This window comes from Halichoerus grypus, chromosome 14, assembly GCF_964656455.1.
Source record: "Halichoerus grypus chromosome 14, mHalGry1.hap1.1, whole genome shotgun sequence".
Lineage (NCBI taxonomy): Eukaryota > Metazoa > Chordata > Mammalia > Carnivora > Phocidae > Halichoerus > Halichoerus grypus.
In genome coordinates this window covers 25931830-25950954 of record NC_135725.1, presented here as the reverse complement: position 1 = coordinate 25950954, position 19125 = coordinate 25931830, and the positions used below count along the sequence as shown (strand labels likewise).

General features: G+C 34.7%; 1 protein-coding gene across 4 annotated transcripts in view; it reads left to right on the top strand.

Annotated features, from left to right (window-relative positions):
- AGTPBP1 (ATP/GTP binding carboxypeptidase 1) overlaps positions 1 to 19125 on the top strand; it is a 165936-nt gene that overhangs the window by 121223 nt on the left and 25588 nt on the right. For all 4 annotated transcript variants that reach the window (XM_036097661.2, XM_036097662.2, XM_036097665.2 and 1 more), the window contains exons 18-20: positions 12497 to 12584; positions 15705 to 15849; positions 18357 to 18510. In XM_036097661.2, coding sequence (XP_035953554.2) covers positions 12497 to 12584; positions 15705 to 15849; positions 18357 to 18510 — 387 coding nt within the window. The remainder of the gene's footprint in view (positions 1 to 12496; positions 12585 to 15704; positions 15850 to 18356; positions 18511 to 19125) is intronic.

Here is a 19125-nt window from a genome sequence, read left to right as displayed (position 1 = left end):
TTACTAGTTTTCATAGTTTCTCAGTTGATATTGTGGATTTTCTTGGTAGGTCCCTAGAATTTTTCCTTATCCATAGTTATATTGTGTATCTTTCATTGTTTCATAACTTTTAGATATAACTATGAGAATGATTAAAGTAAAAAGGAGACACTGGGCATCCTTGTTTTATTTTGACTTTAATGTGAATTTTGCTAGTATTTACATTAAATACATTAGCTCTTCTTCTGAGTACAGATTCTTTCTCATAGTAAAGAATTTCTACTTTTACTAAGTTTTAAAAATCAAAAGTTTTATTTTTGTGTTTATTAATATGATGTGACCATATAATACTGTGAGCTGTTAATGTGTTGTACTAATGTTCCTACTATCAAATCATTCTTGGGTTTCAGAAGTAAATTCACTTTGCCATGTGAATTAATATTTTAATATACATCTATTTTTGATTTGTTAGTATTTTGTTTAAAGGCTTTTTATATCACTGGTCATAAGTTAGGCAAGTCAGTTTCTTTTTCAGAGGGCTGTCTTCATCCAGTTTTGGAAGCAAGCTGATGCTAACTTTGAATGCTTAAATAGAAAAGCTTTTATTTCCCCATCCTGTGTTCTGGAGAGTTTAAACAGCATTTACAGGTCTTCATGAAATTTGGAAAGAATGCACCTCTAGAACTCTGATTGTGTGCCCCTTTTTGGGTGGGAGAAGGAACGTCTGGGTAACTTTTTCAGATATCTGTGACTTAGTTTCCTGTTTCTTTTTTTTTTTTTTTTTTTAGATTTTATTTATTTGAGAGAGAAAGGGAGAGAGAGTGTGTGAGCATGAGCAGGGGGGAGAGGCAGAGGGAAAGGGAGAAGGAGACTCCCCGCTGAGCAGGGAGCCGGATGTGGGGCTCGATCCCAGGATGCCCGGATCATGACCTGAGCTGAAGGCAGACTGACCTGAGCCGAAGGCTTAACCACCTGAGCCACACAGGTGCCCCTAGTTTTCTATTACTTATTGTGACAATCTTGATAATTGATGTTTTCTTATATACATGACATTTAGATTTTCAAAATTCACTAGAAATCATATAGATTTCTAGATGATGTCTGCAGTGTGTGTGCTTGCTTGTTACTTTTGCTTATTTCCCTTTTGTGTGTGTGCTCAAAACATAATTTATTATTTTAAAAACCTAGCTCTTGGTTTTATTCATTATTTCCTTTAAAGGTTTTTTATTTATTAATTTTTCTCTTTTCCTCTCTGCAGTTTGATTTTTTCTTCTTTTTAACTTTCAGTTTGTTCACCTAAATTTATTTTTTTTTAAGATTTTTTTTTTAAATTTATTTATTTGACAGAGAGAGAGAGACAGCGAGAAAGGACAAGCAGGGGGGAGTGGGAAAGGGAGAAGCAGGGCAGGCTTCCCATGGAGCGGGGAGCCCGATGCGGGGCTCGATCCCAGGACCCTGGGATCATGACCTGAGCCGAAGGCAGATGCTTAACGACTGAGCCACTCAGGCGACCCCACCTAAATTTATTTTTGTTTGATGACCAAGCATTTGCTCTTGATTATTACTTATTTCTGTATCCCCTTCCCTTCTAGATTTTAATATTAAGACTCCTTGTTATTTTGTAGATTGCCTCTAATTATATGTAGTGTTGGTATCCTTTTTGATCCAAGAATTATTAGGAAAACATTTTTTATATTCCTAGTTGGTTAGATTATTTTGATTAAAATTTTTCTAATTACTTTCAAGTTTTAGTGCATTTTGTTCATATGCATATAAAATTTATGATTTGGAATAACTTTTTATGGCTTAATATCTGGTCAGTTTTTTATTTCATGGGCACTTGGAAAATAATATATATTCTCTGCTGGCAACAACTTAATATACATTTTTAGTTTAGTGTTATAATTCCATTTTTCAGTTTTCTGTGTCCTTATGTATTTTTTATATTCTTTCTGCCTAAGACTTAAAAAAATTGTCTTTCAGCTCTATTGTGTTTCTGTCAATTCCTCATTTACAAAAACATGTTTTTTTCTCCTTAAGCAGTATTATTTGGCACATAGTTTATAACTTTTCCATATTCCTTTTGTATATACCATTTAATGGATAAAATAATAGCCATACTTCAGTATCGTTAGCCTTGAATTCTGTTTTTATTATTGTTTTGGTTTGAATTTGCTTGATATATCTTTGCCTGTTGTTTCTTATAAATAGAGGTTGGTTTTGTTGTTTGACCCTTGTCTTTAACATGATTTTAACTTATTTAAAATTCTTTTTTAATAGACATGTTTGGTTTTTTTAATGCTTCCTATTTTTTTGCTTTATTGTTTTATCTGTTATTCTTTAGGGGACTTCAAGGTGTAGTACAACACTTTTTTTAGCTGTGGAAATCCAAAATATGTATATAAAAAGAATAGAGCATGAAGCATATTGCATTGGATTTTTCTCAGTCCTGCTCCATCTGCCTTAAGTTTACTAGAGATTCCTCCCAAATTCTGACAAGAAGTGGTCTGAGTTCTTTTTATTTCCATGTATTTGTAAGTATTTAACTAGGAAGTTGGTTATAGCTGTGAAATGAGCTTTTAGGTAGATGTAGTTTTTTAAGTGAACCTCTGTCATTAGTTTTGTTGTTAGTACAACATAAATGAAATCTTGGTTTGTCTTAACCTCAATAGAAGAAGGAAGGGACTTAGTAAACTGGAATTCAAAATTTTACAAAATTGCAACCAGCTATGTAATTAATGTTATTGTCATTAGATTCATTTTGACTTCACTTCAGGAATGGTACTGATGATAAAAAATATTTGCAGTGGAAACTTGTTCAGCCGGAAGAATTTGTTTAATTGCCATACATGATTGAAATCAGGAAATAATATTAATTAGTTTTAATTAATTGTTTTTCTTTTTTTGATTGGGATGTTCTGGTTGCGGGAGTATTTAAGTGTTGGGTTCTAGCAAATATATCCAAAGATGTCTTATTCTTTGGCAATGCCCCCAAGAGGGGCAGAATTACTATTGCTTTTTCTCAAATTGCCCTTTTCTTGGGAATTTTTTAGGAGATTGTATTAAATACTTAGTTTTCTCACAGGTGAATGATCTTATTGGTGAATTTTATTTGAGAATTTCTGTCACTGTGTAATGATGCTGTTATCTGTTGTAATCGGTTTCTCCCATTACTTGAAAGGGGTTTGTTCAAATTACCACTAGATGGCAGTCTTGCATTTTAGTAACTTGGAGCTTTCATTTCTAGCTCCTTCCCTGGTGCTTTTGCACTCCATGTCTTTAGCTCTTCCCCACTACCCTTCCTTTCCCTCCCTCCTTCCCCCCAGCCGTGTCTCCCAGATACATGAGGATTTTAAACCACTTTCTTAAATAAATTGAACATGTGTGGAACCAGGCAACAGAATAGAATTTTGGAGTCTAGTCTGTAGCATTCCCACCTACCCCATGTTACTTAATTCCATACTTGGAAGTTTAGCTGAGCTATCTCTTGACTAAGGAAGCCTTCCTGACTCCTCAGGTTGGATTAGTACCCTTGATAAATGTTCCTTGTAATTTTTTCCTTTGGGGTGCTCATAACAGTTTTATGTTGTTTATGTGTGTGGCTGATTAATCCCTTCCCCCCCCACTTGTTTATAATTTCCACAATAATCAGGGACAGTGTCACTGTTGCTCACCGCTGTACTTACAGTATGGCATTTAACGGATAATTTGTTAAATGAATGAGGCAATGGATGAATGAACTATGAAGAAGATCCCATTAGGAATGTAAAACAAACATGCACAAAATAATATGTCAAGAAGATTCTAGTTCGGGGCGCCTGGGTCACTCAGTCAGTTGAGCAGCCAGCTCTTGATTTTGGCTCAGGTCATGATCTCAGGGTCCTGGGATTGAGCCCTGCATCAGGCTCCATGCTCAGCGGGGAGTCTACTTGAGGATTCTCTCTCTCCCTTTCCTTCTGCTCCTCCCCCCACTCATGCACTCTTCTCTCTTTCTAAAATAAACAAATCTTAAAAAAAAAATTCTAGTTCAATTTATGATCAACTTTTTATAAATGTTTTGAAATAATTTCAAATTTATAAAAGTTGCACCCTTAATGCAGATATTGAGGATTTGAAATGATGTCTCATTACCCTAGAATACTTTTAGTATATTTTCTACAAACAGTGGCATTTTTTTTTTTTCTCATTAAACTTCTGTTTTAATGAGTCTCAAAATTCTGTGACAGATTTTTGGTCAAGTTGTTTTCATTAAAAAGTACTGATTTTAAAAACTAATAACATATAACCACCAACATCAGGAAATTATAACTGATACGTGAATCCTCTCTAATCCATAGGCCCCTCATTTGAGTTTCATCTGTTTTCTCAATAATGTGCAAGAGGATTCAGCTCAAACCATGTGTATTTAGTTGTCAAGTGTCTAAAACTCTTTTAGTCAGGAACAGTTTTGCAGATTTTAACATTCATGACCTGACATTTTTGACAATTATAGGACTCTTACTCTGTAGAGTGGTTCTCAGTTTGGAGTTGTTGTCTCATGTTCCTCGTGACTCAGTTCAAATTAGGTGTGTCTTTGGCAGGAATATTACAGAAGTGATGTTGTACCCTGGTGAATACAGCATTTTGTTTGTCCCATTACTGATAATAATCATTTTATCACATGATTAAGTTTGAGTCTGTCAGGCTTTTCCATTGTAAAGTTACCCTTTTTCTTTTTGTAATTAATAAGTATTTTAAGTGGAAGTACTTTGAAACTATGTAAATATCTTTTTCCTCATCAAACTCTTAATATGTGAATATCAGTCCAGAATTGGTTTCCTGTTTTACTGGTGGGTTATAATTTATTTCTGTCATTATTTATTTTGATGCTCAAATTGCCCAAGATTTGGCCAGTGGGATCCCTTTCATACTGGCTTCTGTGTCCTTTTGCTACATCCCTGTCATACTGTGTGGGCCTCCTGGGTGTTTGGCACACAGTGCTCAAAGCTCACCTTGCCTTTCCCTGCCTCAACCTGGTATCAATCATTTCTTGGAATAGCCCTGGTTTGTTTTAGTGGTGAATAGTATTTAAAAACCAAGGTCTGTGTGCACAGTATGCTCATTGTTATTGGACTTCTCAGTGGACAGAGCTGAGGACTGTATGTTTGTATGTACAAATATTTATATAGAAATTTTCATTTGTAGTAGTTTCTCCATATGTATGTATATATTTATGTTTGTGTGTGTGTATATGTTATGTGCACATATACACACATCCCCACACAATCTCCATGAGGTCACACTGATACCTTTAAGTCCACAGACTCTATTCTGGTTTTTTCCCTATATTTACAGTGTCCTCCAACATGGAGAATCTGGGCTTCCATTATCCTTAATATATTTACTTAGTGATCAGTTCCAGTGTATGTTAAAATCCTTCTGATGCCTTTTTGGGCAGGTGACCTCCTCACCTCATTCAGGGTCTGACACCCAAGTCAGCCTTTCTTCCCACCCCCCTTGCAAGTGTGGCTCCCTGTTTGTTTGTGTTCATTTTGTTTTTAATTTCTAGTTTTATTATGTGGCAAGCAGACAGTTTTGTTTGTAGTGTTTCTCTTTTATGGAACTTCTGACATTTCCTTTTCATCTACTTTATGATCAGTTTTTGTGACTATTTCACATGCTCTTAGAAAGGTATATATATTCTGTATTATCAGGCTATTGTGTTCAACATCTGTATGTAAGATTTGCCTTATTGATTATGTTCTTTATTCTTCATTTTTGTTCATTTGGTCTGTCATGTACTGAGAGTGATGTGTCCATCTGCTATCAATGGTATGCCTTCTGTCTTCTGTATCTCCTATAATTTCTGCTTTATGTAGGAGGTTGGTCTTACCCTGGTGCATAGGTACTGGGTATTATTATACTTCTCTGTGAATGGTCACTTTATAAAGTTCTTTCTTTGTCTCATTTAATATTTTTTGGCCTGTAATCTACTTTGATCTCAGTATTTCGACCCCTATTTTGTTTCTATTTGCCTAGTGCGTCTTTGCCCATTTTTATACTTATAGGTAATTTAACTAAAAAATTTGGTATATTCTGTCTTCTAGTAATGCTGAAAACCTGGGGTATGTGTGGTTTTATTGGTGCTACTTGTTGAATTTATTTATTTACTTTTTGGTGGTGACGATGTGTGTAGAGATCCAGATTCAGATTCAAGTGGCTACCGTTATCCTCCAGACCAACAATATGATCTTCCTATTTTTAGTATAAATCTCTGCTGTAATACTAGTCATATTAGAAGCATGTGTTTTTTCTCTGTAGAGTCACTGAGTCCATAATATATGCAGGTTGTGATAGGTGCCTTTAGGTTATTCGAGCTCCATTTTAAACTTTACTTGTCCCCCTTCTCTGTTAAATGAGGGTAATAGCTTCAACTTGAAAATTTCATGAATCTGTGATTCTTAGTACATTTGATGATTAGGGCCTAAAACACCTTGTCTTTTTTTGTATCTGTACTGTTATTGAGCATCTACTCCATACAACTTTGGCCTTTACTTAGCTATTATTAGAAGCCAATGCCATTGGATGTTGGCTTCATTGTGGCAATTTAATATTTTGATTGTCTCTATTCAAGTGATAAGATTGACTGTTCTTAGCATATTTTTTTATGCATGTAAAGGTTTATCCTGTGACTGATGACAACAATTATAGCCAAAATGTCAGGTTGAATAGATTGTTTATTCAGTCTGAGTTACCTCATTTGATTGATTCTTACTAGGGCTGCCTCTTTGGTTCAAATGGTTTTTATTATAGTCAGAATTTTCAAGTATCACTCCTTCCACTGTGACTAGAATTAACTATCATTTAAAAAGTACTATAAGAATACCTTGTCTTTTATAAAATTAGAACACTTAAGATAAATCTAATGTGCCCAGACTTCAGCTGGAACCTTACTTATAGTTAGCTATTATTATGCATTTTATTTGTCTGGAGGAGTTTGAAGTTTCAGATTGAAAATGGCTCTATGAATCCTAGAAAGGAATAAAGAAGATAGGAATCCTTTATATGTACCAGTGAAATACTTAAATTTCGGGTATAAAGAGAGAATTTTAACATACTTCTACTTTAAAAGAACTGGTTACTTAAATAATGATAATAATAAGAGCAGCTAACATTTATTGAATATTTACCATGTGCCAGCCCTTGTTCTAAGTGCTAACACATGTGATACTCTTCATCCATTAAACAGAATCCATTTTACAGAAGAGAAAAAGGGGGCATCAGTAGTTTAGTAATCTGCCCAGGATCATGCATCTGGTTGGTGATGAAGTTGGAATTCAGACCCAGGTAGTCTGGTTGCAAATTGTATGCTCTTAATCACTGTGTTGTTCTGCATGTGAAAAAATTAGATTGGTGTTGGACTTCTCATCTGTGGCGCACTGGAAGCTAGAGGACAGCCAAATGTCTTTTGCGAAATCTGTCATTTGTTTGTAACTGCCAACAAACTATATCTTTGTGTATGTAGAATTTAGAAAATATGTTACCCCTGAACCTTCTGTGAGAAAAGTAAATGAGGAAAACATCTCAAGGTAGAACACTTGGAATTTATAAAATGTGTTAAAAGTAAAAATGTTCTAAGGGGGGTGACATGGGAGAAGCGAAAGTTAACTTATCTTGGTGGGATTGCTTAGTTATTGATACAGTATCAGAGAAATATCAGTTAATCATAACTATGAGGATGGGAAGTGGGATTGATAAACACAATAGAAAGCTTCCAAATAATGAAAAAGGAAAAAGAAAATATGGAGAAATGCAGTCAGGCCAGTAATAGTAAGAAGGTAAAGAAGAAGAAGAAAACATCAAATAGTAGAAAGAAAATGAGATGAAATGTCTATCTATCATCACTAACTATGAGCTGAAATGTCCTCAGAAATCAAATATTGAAAGTTATACAGGGGACGCCTGGGTGGCTCAGTCGGTTAAGCATCTGCTTTTGGCTCAGGTCATCCCAGGGTCCTGGGATTGAGTCCTGCTGTCCGCTCCTTGCTCAGCAGGGAGCCCACTTCTCCCTCTGCCTGCAGCTTCCCCTGCTTGTGCTCTCTCTCTGACAAATAAACAGAATCTTTAAAAAAAAAAAAAAAAAGTTATACAATAGGAGGGAGGGCAGTGTGAATTAAATGACAAAGAAAAGTTGAAAATGAGTGATTAGGCAGAGATAAACTAGCCAAATGCAAATAAAATACGGCAAAATGTTTATATTACTGCCAGAAGTGGAACTGCTGGATCATATGGTATTTCCATTCTTAATTTTTTCAAGACCCTCCATGCATGTTGTCCATAGTGGCAGCGCCAAGTTACATTCCCATCCAGACAAAGAAAAATTCAGGTTTAAAAGCACTGAATAGATCCTGTGTATTTAGTAGTTGCAGTTCTTGAAGATGTATAGTAATCACAAACATTTTTTTAAAAGATTTTATTTATTTATGAGAGAGAGAGAGAGAGAGAGCACTTGCAGGAGTGGGGGAAAGGGCAGAGGGAGAAGCAGGCTCCCCATTGAGCAGGGAGCCCCATGTGGGACTGGATCCCAGGACCCTGGGGTCATGACCTGAGCCAAAGGCAGAAGCTTAACTGACTGAGCCACCCAGGCGCCCCAATCACAAACATTTTTTAAATTGAAGTAAAATTGACGTAAAACCTTATATTAGTTTCAATGTATAACATTATGCTTCAATATTTATATATATTTTGAAATGATCCCCTCAAGAAGTCTAGTTAACATCTGTTGCCACACAGTTAAAGTTTTTTTCTTGTGATGAGAACTTTGAAGATCTACTGTCTTAGCAACTTTCAGATGTGTAATAATAGTATTATATATTAACTATAGTCATCATGCTGTATATTACATTCCCCAGCCTTACTTATTTTATAACTCGCAGTTTGTGTCTTTTGACCACTTTCATCCATTTTGCCCACCTCTGTTTCTACTCCCTTCCTGATTTACCATTCTATTCTATGAGATTTTTTTTTTTTTTTTTAAGGTTCTACACATGAGATCATATGGTATTTTTCTTTCTCTGTCTGACTTATTTCACTCAGCATAATGCCCTCAAGGTCCATTCATGTTGTTGCAGATGGCAAGATTTCCTTCTTTTTTATGGCTGCCCATTTTTTAATCAGATTGTTTTTTTCTATTGAGTTGTATGAGTTCTTTAGATATTTTAGATATTAACCCCTTATCAAATACATGATTTGCAAATATGTTTTCCCAATTGGTAGGTTGCCTTTTCATTTTGTCGATGGTTTCCTTTGCTGTGTAGAACACAGACCTTTATATAATACAACAGCAACCATAACCACAGAGCATCCATATAGATCAAACAAAAGCTCCAAGAAATACAACTTAATTAGAAGACAGCTATTGTAAGAATTTAAAATACCACTTTCATAATTTAACATACTAAGAAGAGAAAACCTAAACGATACAGAAAATGTGAATAATATAGTCAACAAGCTTGATTTTTGGATTCATTAGGATTCTATTTTGAGAATATATTTGAAGATGTGTTCCAGCTGACTGAGAGTGAGATGTAAGGTCTGAGATGGAAGAAATGGTGGAACTAATCTGGGATTCCAGTGTGAACAAGATGAAAGCTGAGGAGCATTTCTAGAAAGCAACTCATCCAAATTAGAATTGGAAGTTAGTGGGATCCTGAAATTACGCCTTAAAAAAATTTGAAATGGTCCCAAGAAATGGTATGATATAATATGATTATGAAACTGAGAAATGTTAGGGACATGGGGCAGAAGTCCTAAGTATCTTCTCCCACGGAAGGATAAATCAGAAGAACTGTAAAAAAGTCACGCTACAAATGTGAATGAAACAAAATGTCACCTGAGTTGGAGTATTTGATGAAGTGTGTGAAAGAATCCATTTGAACTTCACCCTGGAAATACTTTATTTTGGGGGGGTTGGCGTGCAGTGAACTATACTTACAGAATCAGAATAGAAGTACTGTTGTTTTTCACATTTTACATTCAGCTTTATAGAGGGAGTGCAAGAAGGTGTCTTCCTTATGTGCATGAAACATTTAAAACTGTTAGTATATTTTGTTACAAGCACAACTTATTGGTGATTTAAAAAAAAACTCAGATTTTACAGATTTCATTGTAATTCAGAGTATTAGTGGAAATCAACTGGACACAAAAACTGGGTACTTGGAAATATAAAGTTCTTCCTAAAAAAAAAAAAATCTGAAAATTTAAAATTGGTGTTTCAGATCACTGGAAGCTTGCTGTGTGTGGCACGGTTGTGTGGCTATTTAAGTTTAAGTTAACTTAAAGTTAAAAATTCTGTTCTTTTAGTGGCACTGGGCCCACCTCCTGTTCTTAATAGCCACAGGTTGCTGCCACCTTGGAGACTAGATACAGAACATCTCCATTCTGGTGGAGTTCACCTGAATAGCTCTGATGTAGGAAGTACTTCAGAAGAGGACACTTTATAGACTTATGGGACATAACTAAACTGGTAGCTGGAGGGAAATTGAAAGCCTTTAATAACTTGCATTATTTAAAATAAAAAACCAAAAGGAAGAGAATGAATTTTTAAAAATGCTGAAAATAATGATAGAAATAAAACAAAACATGCCAGAATTGATTAATAAAAAGTAGAGATTCTGAACAGACTATAACTTTTTTTTTTTTTAATTTTATTATGTTATGTTAGTCACCAGACTGTAACTTTTGAAAAGGAAAATAAAAATGTATTTGGGGCACCTGGGTGGCTCAGTCGGCTAAGTGTCTGTCTTCGGCTCATGTCATGATCTCAAGTTCCTGGGATCAGGCCCTGCATCTGGCTCCCTGCTCAGCGGGGAGTCTGCTTCTCTCTCTCCCTCTGCTCCTCCCCCCAGTGCTCATGCTCTTGCTCTCTCTCTCTCTCAAATAAATAAATAAAATCTTTAAAAAAATGTATTTATTAGTCACCTTATTTAGATGGCCTTTCAGCTGAATTATATTTATCTTTTAAGAAATAGGCTATACTTTTATTTATTCCAATAAATAATGGATAGCTTCTCAGTATATTTTTCTGAAGCTAGTGTAATCTTATACCAAAACTTTGTAAAGGTAATTTTTTTAAAAAGGGCCAATTTTTAGATGCAGAAACTCTAAATGAGATTTTAGCTAATATAATTATATACTAGTGAAAGAATAGCATTTTCTTGGAATGCAAGGATAGTTCACACGAGGAAACCTATCAACATAATTTACTGCATCAACAGATTGAAGGAGAAAAGCCATGTGATTCTATTAGTGAATGCTGAAGAGGCATCTGATAAAATAATTAAAATACTTAAGTGCAATAAGAATTATGAAAGAAACGACTCTAGTTATGGGAGTAATCATAGCACCTGCCACAGAGGGTTGTTGTGAGGATTTAATGAATTAACATGTGTAAAAATGCTAAGAGCCGTGTCTGGCACATAGAAATTATTCAGCATTAGCTCTTTTTATTAAAAAAGATACAGTTGATATGCAAATAAGTTGGCAAATGTTGCATTGAATGGCAAAACATTTTGATTAAAATATAAAACAAGACAGAGTTTGTTGGTCTTCTTACCACTGTATTCGGAATCACTTTTGAGGTTGTTTGATTTCTCTAATACAATAAAAGTAGAAAATGAAATAACTGATACAAACACTGAAAGAGGAGGTAAAATACTTTGAATTACAAATTATATGATTTTCATACGTAGAAAACCCAAGAGACTACTCAAGACTAATAAAAATACTCAGAGGTAAATTTAACAAAATGGTTCTGTAGCAAGAAAATGAAGAAAATGATTCTATCTTTAGGAAAGTCAAACTAGATCTTAATAAAAATTGTCAACATTTCTAAAATTAGCATAGGAATTTCATTAATTCTAGTTAGAAGCCGAGTGTACTATTTTATGAAATTGGATAAGATAATATTAAAGTTCATTTGTAGAGTATATTTCTGAAACTACCTAACAAAATGCGCTTTATATTTAATCCTATTTTTGTCAATAGTCTCTCCACCTCCTCCCCACTATAAGCACATATTTGTATGGAGAAGTTTGAAGAAGAAAACAATCTTGACATTTTCGTGACATTTTCCTTCTTAACCTCAGTGTAGATGGGAATCCCTGGAGAGTTAGAAGCGTGATTATATACTATTTCTTTATATATTTTTTGACTCTCACTTGTTCCAAGGAGTACATTTTACTTATTATTTTTATTTGATCTCATATAGAGATCAGTTAATAAAGTTTAATAGCTTTTCACTCATTAAAGTTGTAATCCCATTTTAGGTAAACTGGGATTAAAAACGTATCATTGATCGACTTAGAGGAGATTTTAAAGAAATATCTCATATTTTTTTTATACATACTAAAAACTGAAATGTATTTTCTTTTAGCTTTCCTGAACATTTGGTGCTTTCTATAATGGCATGACTAATTTGTAACTCAGAAACTCTGAAACGATTTTTTTTTTTCCTATTTTTCCTATCTTTCTGTCAAAGGTATGCAACCACTCATGTATTCGGTTCAGGAAGCATTAAACGCCAGACCATGGTGGATTCGTGTGGGAACCGACATTTGTTACTATAAGTAAGTATTCTAAGAATAATAGGACATCAGCTGAGAGAATGGGATCTTAACTTCATTCTGTTTCAATTTGAAGATTAGAAAGTAGAGTCATTATTGCATTATTTGAACTGTGGTGATATGCTTTACTGTTACCTCTAGCAGAGTCCTTTAAAATTTGAGATTTATTGAGGTGGTATATTTAGTGGAAATAAAATGTGTCTTAAAGACAGACAGACAGACTTCGTCCAAATCTTATCTTCACCACTTAGCTAGCTATGTGTCCTCAACTTTTTTAGCTTTAAGGCTCTGGAAACTTCATTAAATAAAACTGAAATTAGGAATTCTAGGAAATAATTAGCAGTGCCTTTTTGTTCTGATGATATTAAGTGCAATTCTCATCTTTTCTCTTTTGCATGCAAATATTTACTTGATTTGTATTTCCAGGCTGTTTTACGTGGAGATGTATTCCAAAGTTATAGCAGCCTGTAAAGTTCAACTTGACCTCAAATAGGCCATCTACTTACCAAGTCAGAAATAAGTGCTTGAAATCATTTATTGCTTCTTTGGAATGATTGGATTATTCTTCAGCCTCACATCTAAGTAATCTGGGATTACAATATACCTTGCTTCCTGTTTTTACTGTTTCTGCATGTAATATGTTTCTGGATAACTTCCTCCACCGAATGCATTTGACATCCCTGTCTTTTCTCTGTTATTAATCTTAATTCTGACATTTTTGTTCAGTGGATTTTGGGTTTTTATATTGTGTTTAACTAGCTCTAATGTTCCTTTTTTAATCAGAAGCCTTCTGAAATTAAACTTTTTATTGGTTTAAGACATGGCTTTGGAAAAACCTAGCTCTTAAGTGCTATTACTTTCTAGAGAGAGTCGGTGTTTCCTAGAATTCATCTCAGCAGGGTTTCCCCCTACTTGGAATAGCAAAATAAGTAGTAAGTGAGGAATAGAAGTGTAAGATGGTATGCAGTTCATCTGTGCCTGAATACATTTCGTATTTCTTTTAGTGGTAGGCTAACATAAAAATACTCTTATTTATCTCTTTCTCATAAAGTTGGAATAGAAATTGTCAATCAATGAATGCTTTTCTTTTTCACATTGTAAAGTGAATGGTCTTAACATGACAGGTGGTGGTTCTGTTTTGTGTAGGGGGTGATGGCAAGGATTTTCATTTGTTTAGTTTCGTTTTTATTTCTTCTTTTGGCTACTTCCAGACCCGGAACTGGAATTCAGGTCAATTCGACAGACGTTTATTAACTATTTTCTGTGTAACAAGCACTAGGCTAGTTGCTTTCCTGAAGCTGGAAATCCAGATAGGATTAAAATCTACTGTCTTTGCATCTGTCTTAACTTTTCATGTCAGCCAAGTCTTCCGATGCTTCTTTGTCTCATCTGCACAATGAGACTAAAACTACTTCCACCAGTCTATGAGAGAATATAACTTACAGACTACCATATAGCTATAATGTGGTATTATCAATACCTCTCCAATTAGATGTTAAACTTAGGGGGGAAAAGAGTTGGCCAGAAGTTCTGGAACTTATTTTGTGTTTTCCTCAACCCATAGCACCTTGTCATTGAGTATTCAAGATATGGTGGCCACGTTAATGAAGATAATACCAGTTTGAAAATACCATGCATGTGTATGTGCATGCAAGTAAATAAACTGTTGGTCATGGATTTTCTTCAGTTCATGACTTAAATAATATAAGATGATTTGAAATTTTAGAAATTAGGTTGATAGACAAAGCACTGTTAGGCCATCAAATGTCAGTGATATTTAAAGTCTGGAAAGTAATGTGTAGTTTTAAAAACGTTTTAATACGGAAATCTTCAAACATTTACAAAAGCAGGTAATAGGATAATGAGACCACGTCTATTCGTCACCCAGTTTCAACAATTATCAACACATGTTTAGCTTGTTTTAGGAATACTTTCACTCCTACCTCTACACTGAATTTTTAAAAGCATTTCCAGATATCATATTTATCGATAAATACTTCAGAGATCTTTGTCTTTTAGAGATTTTTAAAGACAGTCTGACCATAATGCTATTATCACACCTAAGAAAATTCCTTAATATGATAAAATATCCAGTCATTGTTCATACTTCCCCAGCTGTCTCATAAGTGTTTTTTTTCTTAAGATTTTATTTATTTATTTTAGAGAGAGATACGGAGAGCATGAGAGAGAGAGAGCACGAGCAGGGGGGAAAGGCAGAGGGAGAGGGAGAAGCCACCTTCCTGCTCAGCGGGGAGCCTGACATGGGGCTCGATCCCAGGACCCCGAGATCATGACCTGAGCCGAGGCAGATGCTTATCAGACTGAGCCACCCAGGCGCCCCTCATAAGTGTTGTTTTATAGTTGGATTGTTTTAACCCGACCAACCAAGACCACACATTGCATTTGATTTTTGTTGCTATGTCCCTTAAGTCTCCTTTAATATGGAGGTTTCCCTTTTTTTTTTTTTCCTATTATTTCTCCTTTATTTGTTGAAGAAACTGGGTCATCTCTCATGCAAGATTTTCCACATTTTGGGTTTTGCTGGTTGCATCCCTGTGGTGATAATTAATTCTTCTATCTCACTGATTTCCTATAAAGTAGTAGTTAGATCTAGAAGCTTGATCAACTTCAGGTTTGATTTTTGGCAAGAATACTTCATAGATGGTGCAGTGAATTCCTCTTGCGTCATATCAGGAAACACATCACGTCTGGTTATTTCTTTTTTTGTAATCTTAAGATTGATAGTGAATTTAGTTATTGTCCTCTGATCTGTCCACTTGAAAGGCAGCCATTAGCCTTTCGTCTAGCGGTGGTAGCAGTTATTGATGGTAATTGCTGAGTTCCAGTAATGTGTGTGGCTAACAAGGAATTAGGTTCTAAACTTTTTTTGGGGTGTAGAGTCTCAACTCCATTTAAAAGTAAATCCAGAGGTGAAAACTAATGTTGGCCGATAGCAATTAACTGTTGCATTAGTACCAAGTCTAATTTTTATAAAATATTTAAGCTAAACTTTTTATAAACTGTGTGGGGTTCCCCCCCCCGAAATTCTGTGTAAAAAGTGGTAAGGAAAATCAGAACTTTCGTGTGGAAGAAATAAACATGTTTTGTGCTTTTCTATTGCAGAAATCACTTCTCAAGAAGTTCAGTTGCTGCAGGTGGGCAAAAGGGAAAATCCTACTATACAATTACATTCACTGTCAATTTTCCACATAAAGATGATGTTTGCTACTTTGCTTATCACTATCCATACACATATTCAACTTTACAGGTGAGAACTCATTAAGTTGTATTATGGCTGTTATTGTGCTATATACATGTGTCAGAGAATTGGAAAAAAATGGTTTTAATGAAATATATTAATAAGATGAGGAAAAAACCTGCTGAATATTTTAGAAAATAATACAATACTTGTTGAAAACATTAAAAGGAGTAAAATGGGAATGTAGTCTTTATTTTTATTTAGTAGAAATACCAAAGAAATTTGAAGAGATTTTTACTCTCCATCTTTGTGTAGAAATCTATAGTTCTCCATGATTTACACATTTTAACTAGGTGAGAGTTCCACTTGTTTTAATGAGAGGCATTGAATCTCATAGAAAATCTAACAATAGAAAAATGTGTAGGGAATTCATTGATGTGGAGTTCTAGGTCCAGATTCTTTAGAATTTAGGATATAAGCATTGTTTTGTGTGGGTTCTTTTGAGATATTTGAGTATTTGCATTGTAAAACAAAACTGAAAAATGAATTCGAGTAATTACTATGGTAGATTTTTTCTCAGTTCAGAATGTCCTAATGATCAAGGATCATAGAGGTATGATCAGTTTACCCAGAAAGAAATTGGAACACTGTGATTTAGAAACAAGCTTCCAGATTATTAGGGGAAAAGGAGAGAAAAACGTACTCTACTGAACTGAAGAGATAACGAGGCTAAGAACATTGAATGTGGCTGACTTTATTTTAATAAAGGTTACAACTTACAATAAAGGTATTACCAGTTATCTTTCTGTGCCAAATAACATAGCATCAGAATATACAGTGTTGTTATTCACAGGGTTATGTATTATTGTTCTTTACTGACGTTACCTTTTTAATACATTTTGAATTCCCCTCCTTTTTTCCAATGCCACTACCATGACCTTTGTAGGCATTACCGCTGCCTCTCCTCTGGACTTCTGCCACCTCTTCTCACTGGTGTTCTAGAATTCACTTCTATCCCCTTTCCTCTTCATCAGTCTTTCACCCACATGATATCAGGAGGGCTCCTTGATGGGAAGATCTGATCCCATAAATTTCCTTCTTAAAGCTCCTTAGTGATTTCTCTTGCCATTTTAATGAAGTCTGAGATCTTACCATGGTTCATATTGTCATTTCTCTACTATTTTTCATAATTTTTGCCATATCCATGTACTGTTTAAACTATTTATATACTTAATATTTATCTTTAAATGGACTTTAACTCTTTAAAGTTTATCCTCATCCTAAGTTAATATTTGTGGTATTAATTCACAGTAAAATATATGCCTGTTTATTTTTTGTTAAGGTTATCCACATGTCACTTTTCTATCTCAGTTACCAGCCATACATACATATGCTGTATCTTGTGAAAGAATGGCCTGTGAGGCCCTTCAGCCGCTGTTAATTCTGTTTCTCACCTTCCTGGGCTGGCTGCAGGGCATCTTGGGTTGGTTCTTTAAGATGCTCTTCCTCTTTCTTTGCTTTCGTCCTGGTCTTCTCATATACCTTCCTTCTGCCTGCAGCACTCCCCTCTACCCTCCTCACTCATCCTTTGGATGTCAGTTTGAATGTGACTTATTTTAGGAGACCTTTTCTCACTGACCAGATTCAGCTAGGCTCCCTGCCCCTGATCACAGGCTTTCACAGCACTCTGTATTTTCCCAAAGGTAGGGTCTATTCATTCACTGTTACATCCCCAGTGCTGGGTACGGTTTCCCACACAGAAATAGTGGCCACATAGTAAATTGTGATTATGTGAACAAACATAGGCAAAACTTTGAAAACCAACTAAGTATCTCAAAATAAGGGATTGAACAATTATGTGTGGTATAACCATATACTAAAACCATTAAAACTTGTGTTTTCAAAAAACACGTATTTCATGTGTTGAGTGATAGGATATAGTGTTTGTTATTATGAATGTGTGTGTATAAATTATTAAGTGATAAAAGCAGGTTACATTGGCATTTGTTAGTAGTAATCTAGGTGATGCAGTTATGGGTGTTCTAAATTTTTTCTTTGTACTTTCTGTGTCTTCTAGACATTTTACAATGAACCTGTATTAATCTTGAAATCAGGAAAAGTTGTTAAAAAAATTTGTGCTACATATCTCATTCTGCAGGTCTGTAGTCACTTAAATTTGAAAATTCAGAAAGCTTTGAAAACCAAAAGCTTTCTCATAGCCCATTTGGCAGCAAAGCCTGGCCTGAATTGATATGAGCTTATTTAGAATATTGATTCCACTTTGAGTGACTCCTCGTATGTTTTGCTGCAGAAATAGTAATGTGCTTATTCCAGGTTGCTGCTGCTGGCCCCACTGGGGTATTGCAGAATTAATGGTATATGCACCATATCTATCCCCTTTCTTAACTGCCTCAAAGAACTGATGTTTAAACTACATCTGGCTCCCTGAGGGTTTCAGAGAAGGAATTAGGAATCTGATTCACTTTTCGTTATGTGGAGATCTGGATGCATTTGTTCCTATTTATCCTAGGGAGTTGTTAAATGATTGTATACTTTGCTTTTAAATTTTTATCAAGATGCATCTTCAAAAATTGGAATCAGCACACAATCCTCAGCAAATCTATTTTCGAAAAGATGTGTTATGTGAAACCCTGTCTGGAAACACCTGTCCCTTGGTGACTATAACAGCAATGCCAGAGTCTAATTATTATGAACATATCTGTCAATTCAGTAAGTCTGTCTTCTTCACTCAAAATACCAATATTCTTACTTTCCTTTGCTTCATATATATTTTGTAAGAGCAACAGTACTAGGAATAGGCATCAGAAGTCTTGGGTTCTAGTCTTGGTCCTATTACTGCCTAGCCCTCGGCCTACTTCTGGGCCTCATTTTCCTCATTTCGAAAACGGGGGAGTTGTGTGAGATTATCTCTGAGGTCTCTCTCAATATGAATATTCTATAGTTCTTATCCTTAGAAGTCCTACCCAAAGTATAATGCAACAAAATGTTTAAAGAGTTCATGTAGTACATGAACTCTTTAAACTTTTAAAAATTTAAATTTTAAATGTTTAAAATTTAAATTTTACAATTAAAAATTTACAGTAAACTAATTTTATTAAAAATTTTCAATAAACTAATTTTATTAAGATTAGTTTATTTATTAAACTAATAAAATAATTTTATTTATAATTAAAACCACCAGAAACCTATCAAATGCTTTGATGCTAGCACTGAATAGCTACTTGGTTTTCCCTGCCATTTATATTTTTAAAGTTGTCTCAGATGTACAGCTGTAATAGAAAAAATGAAAAAAATGCTCTAATTTTGATAAGAAGGTAAAGTATT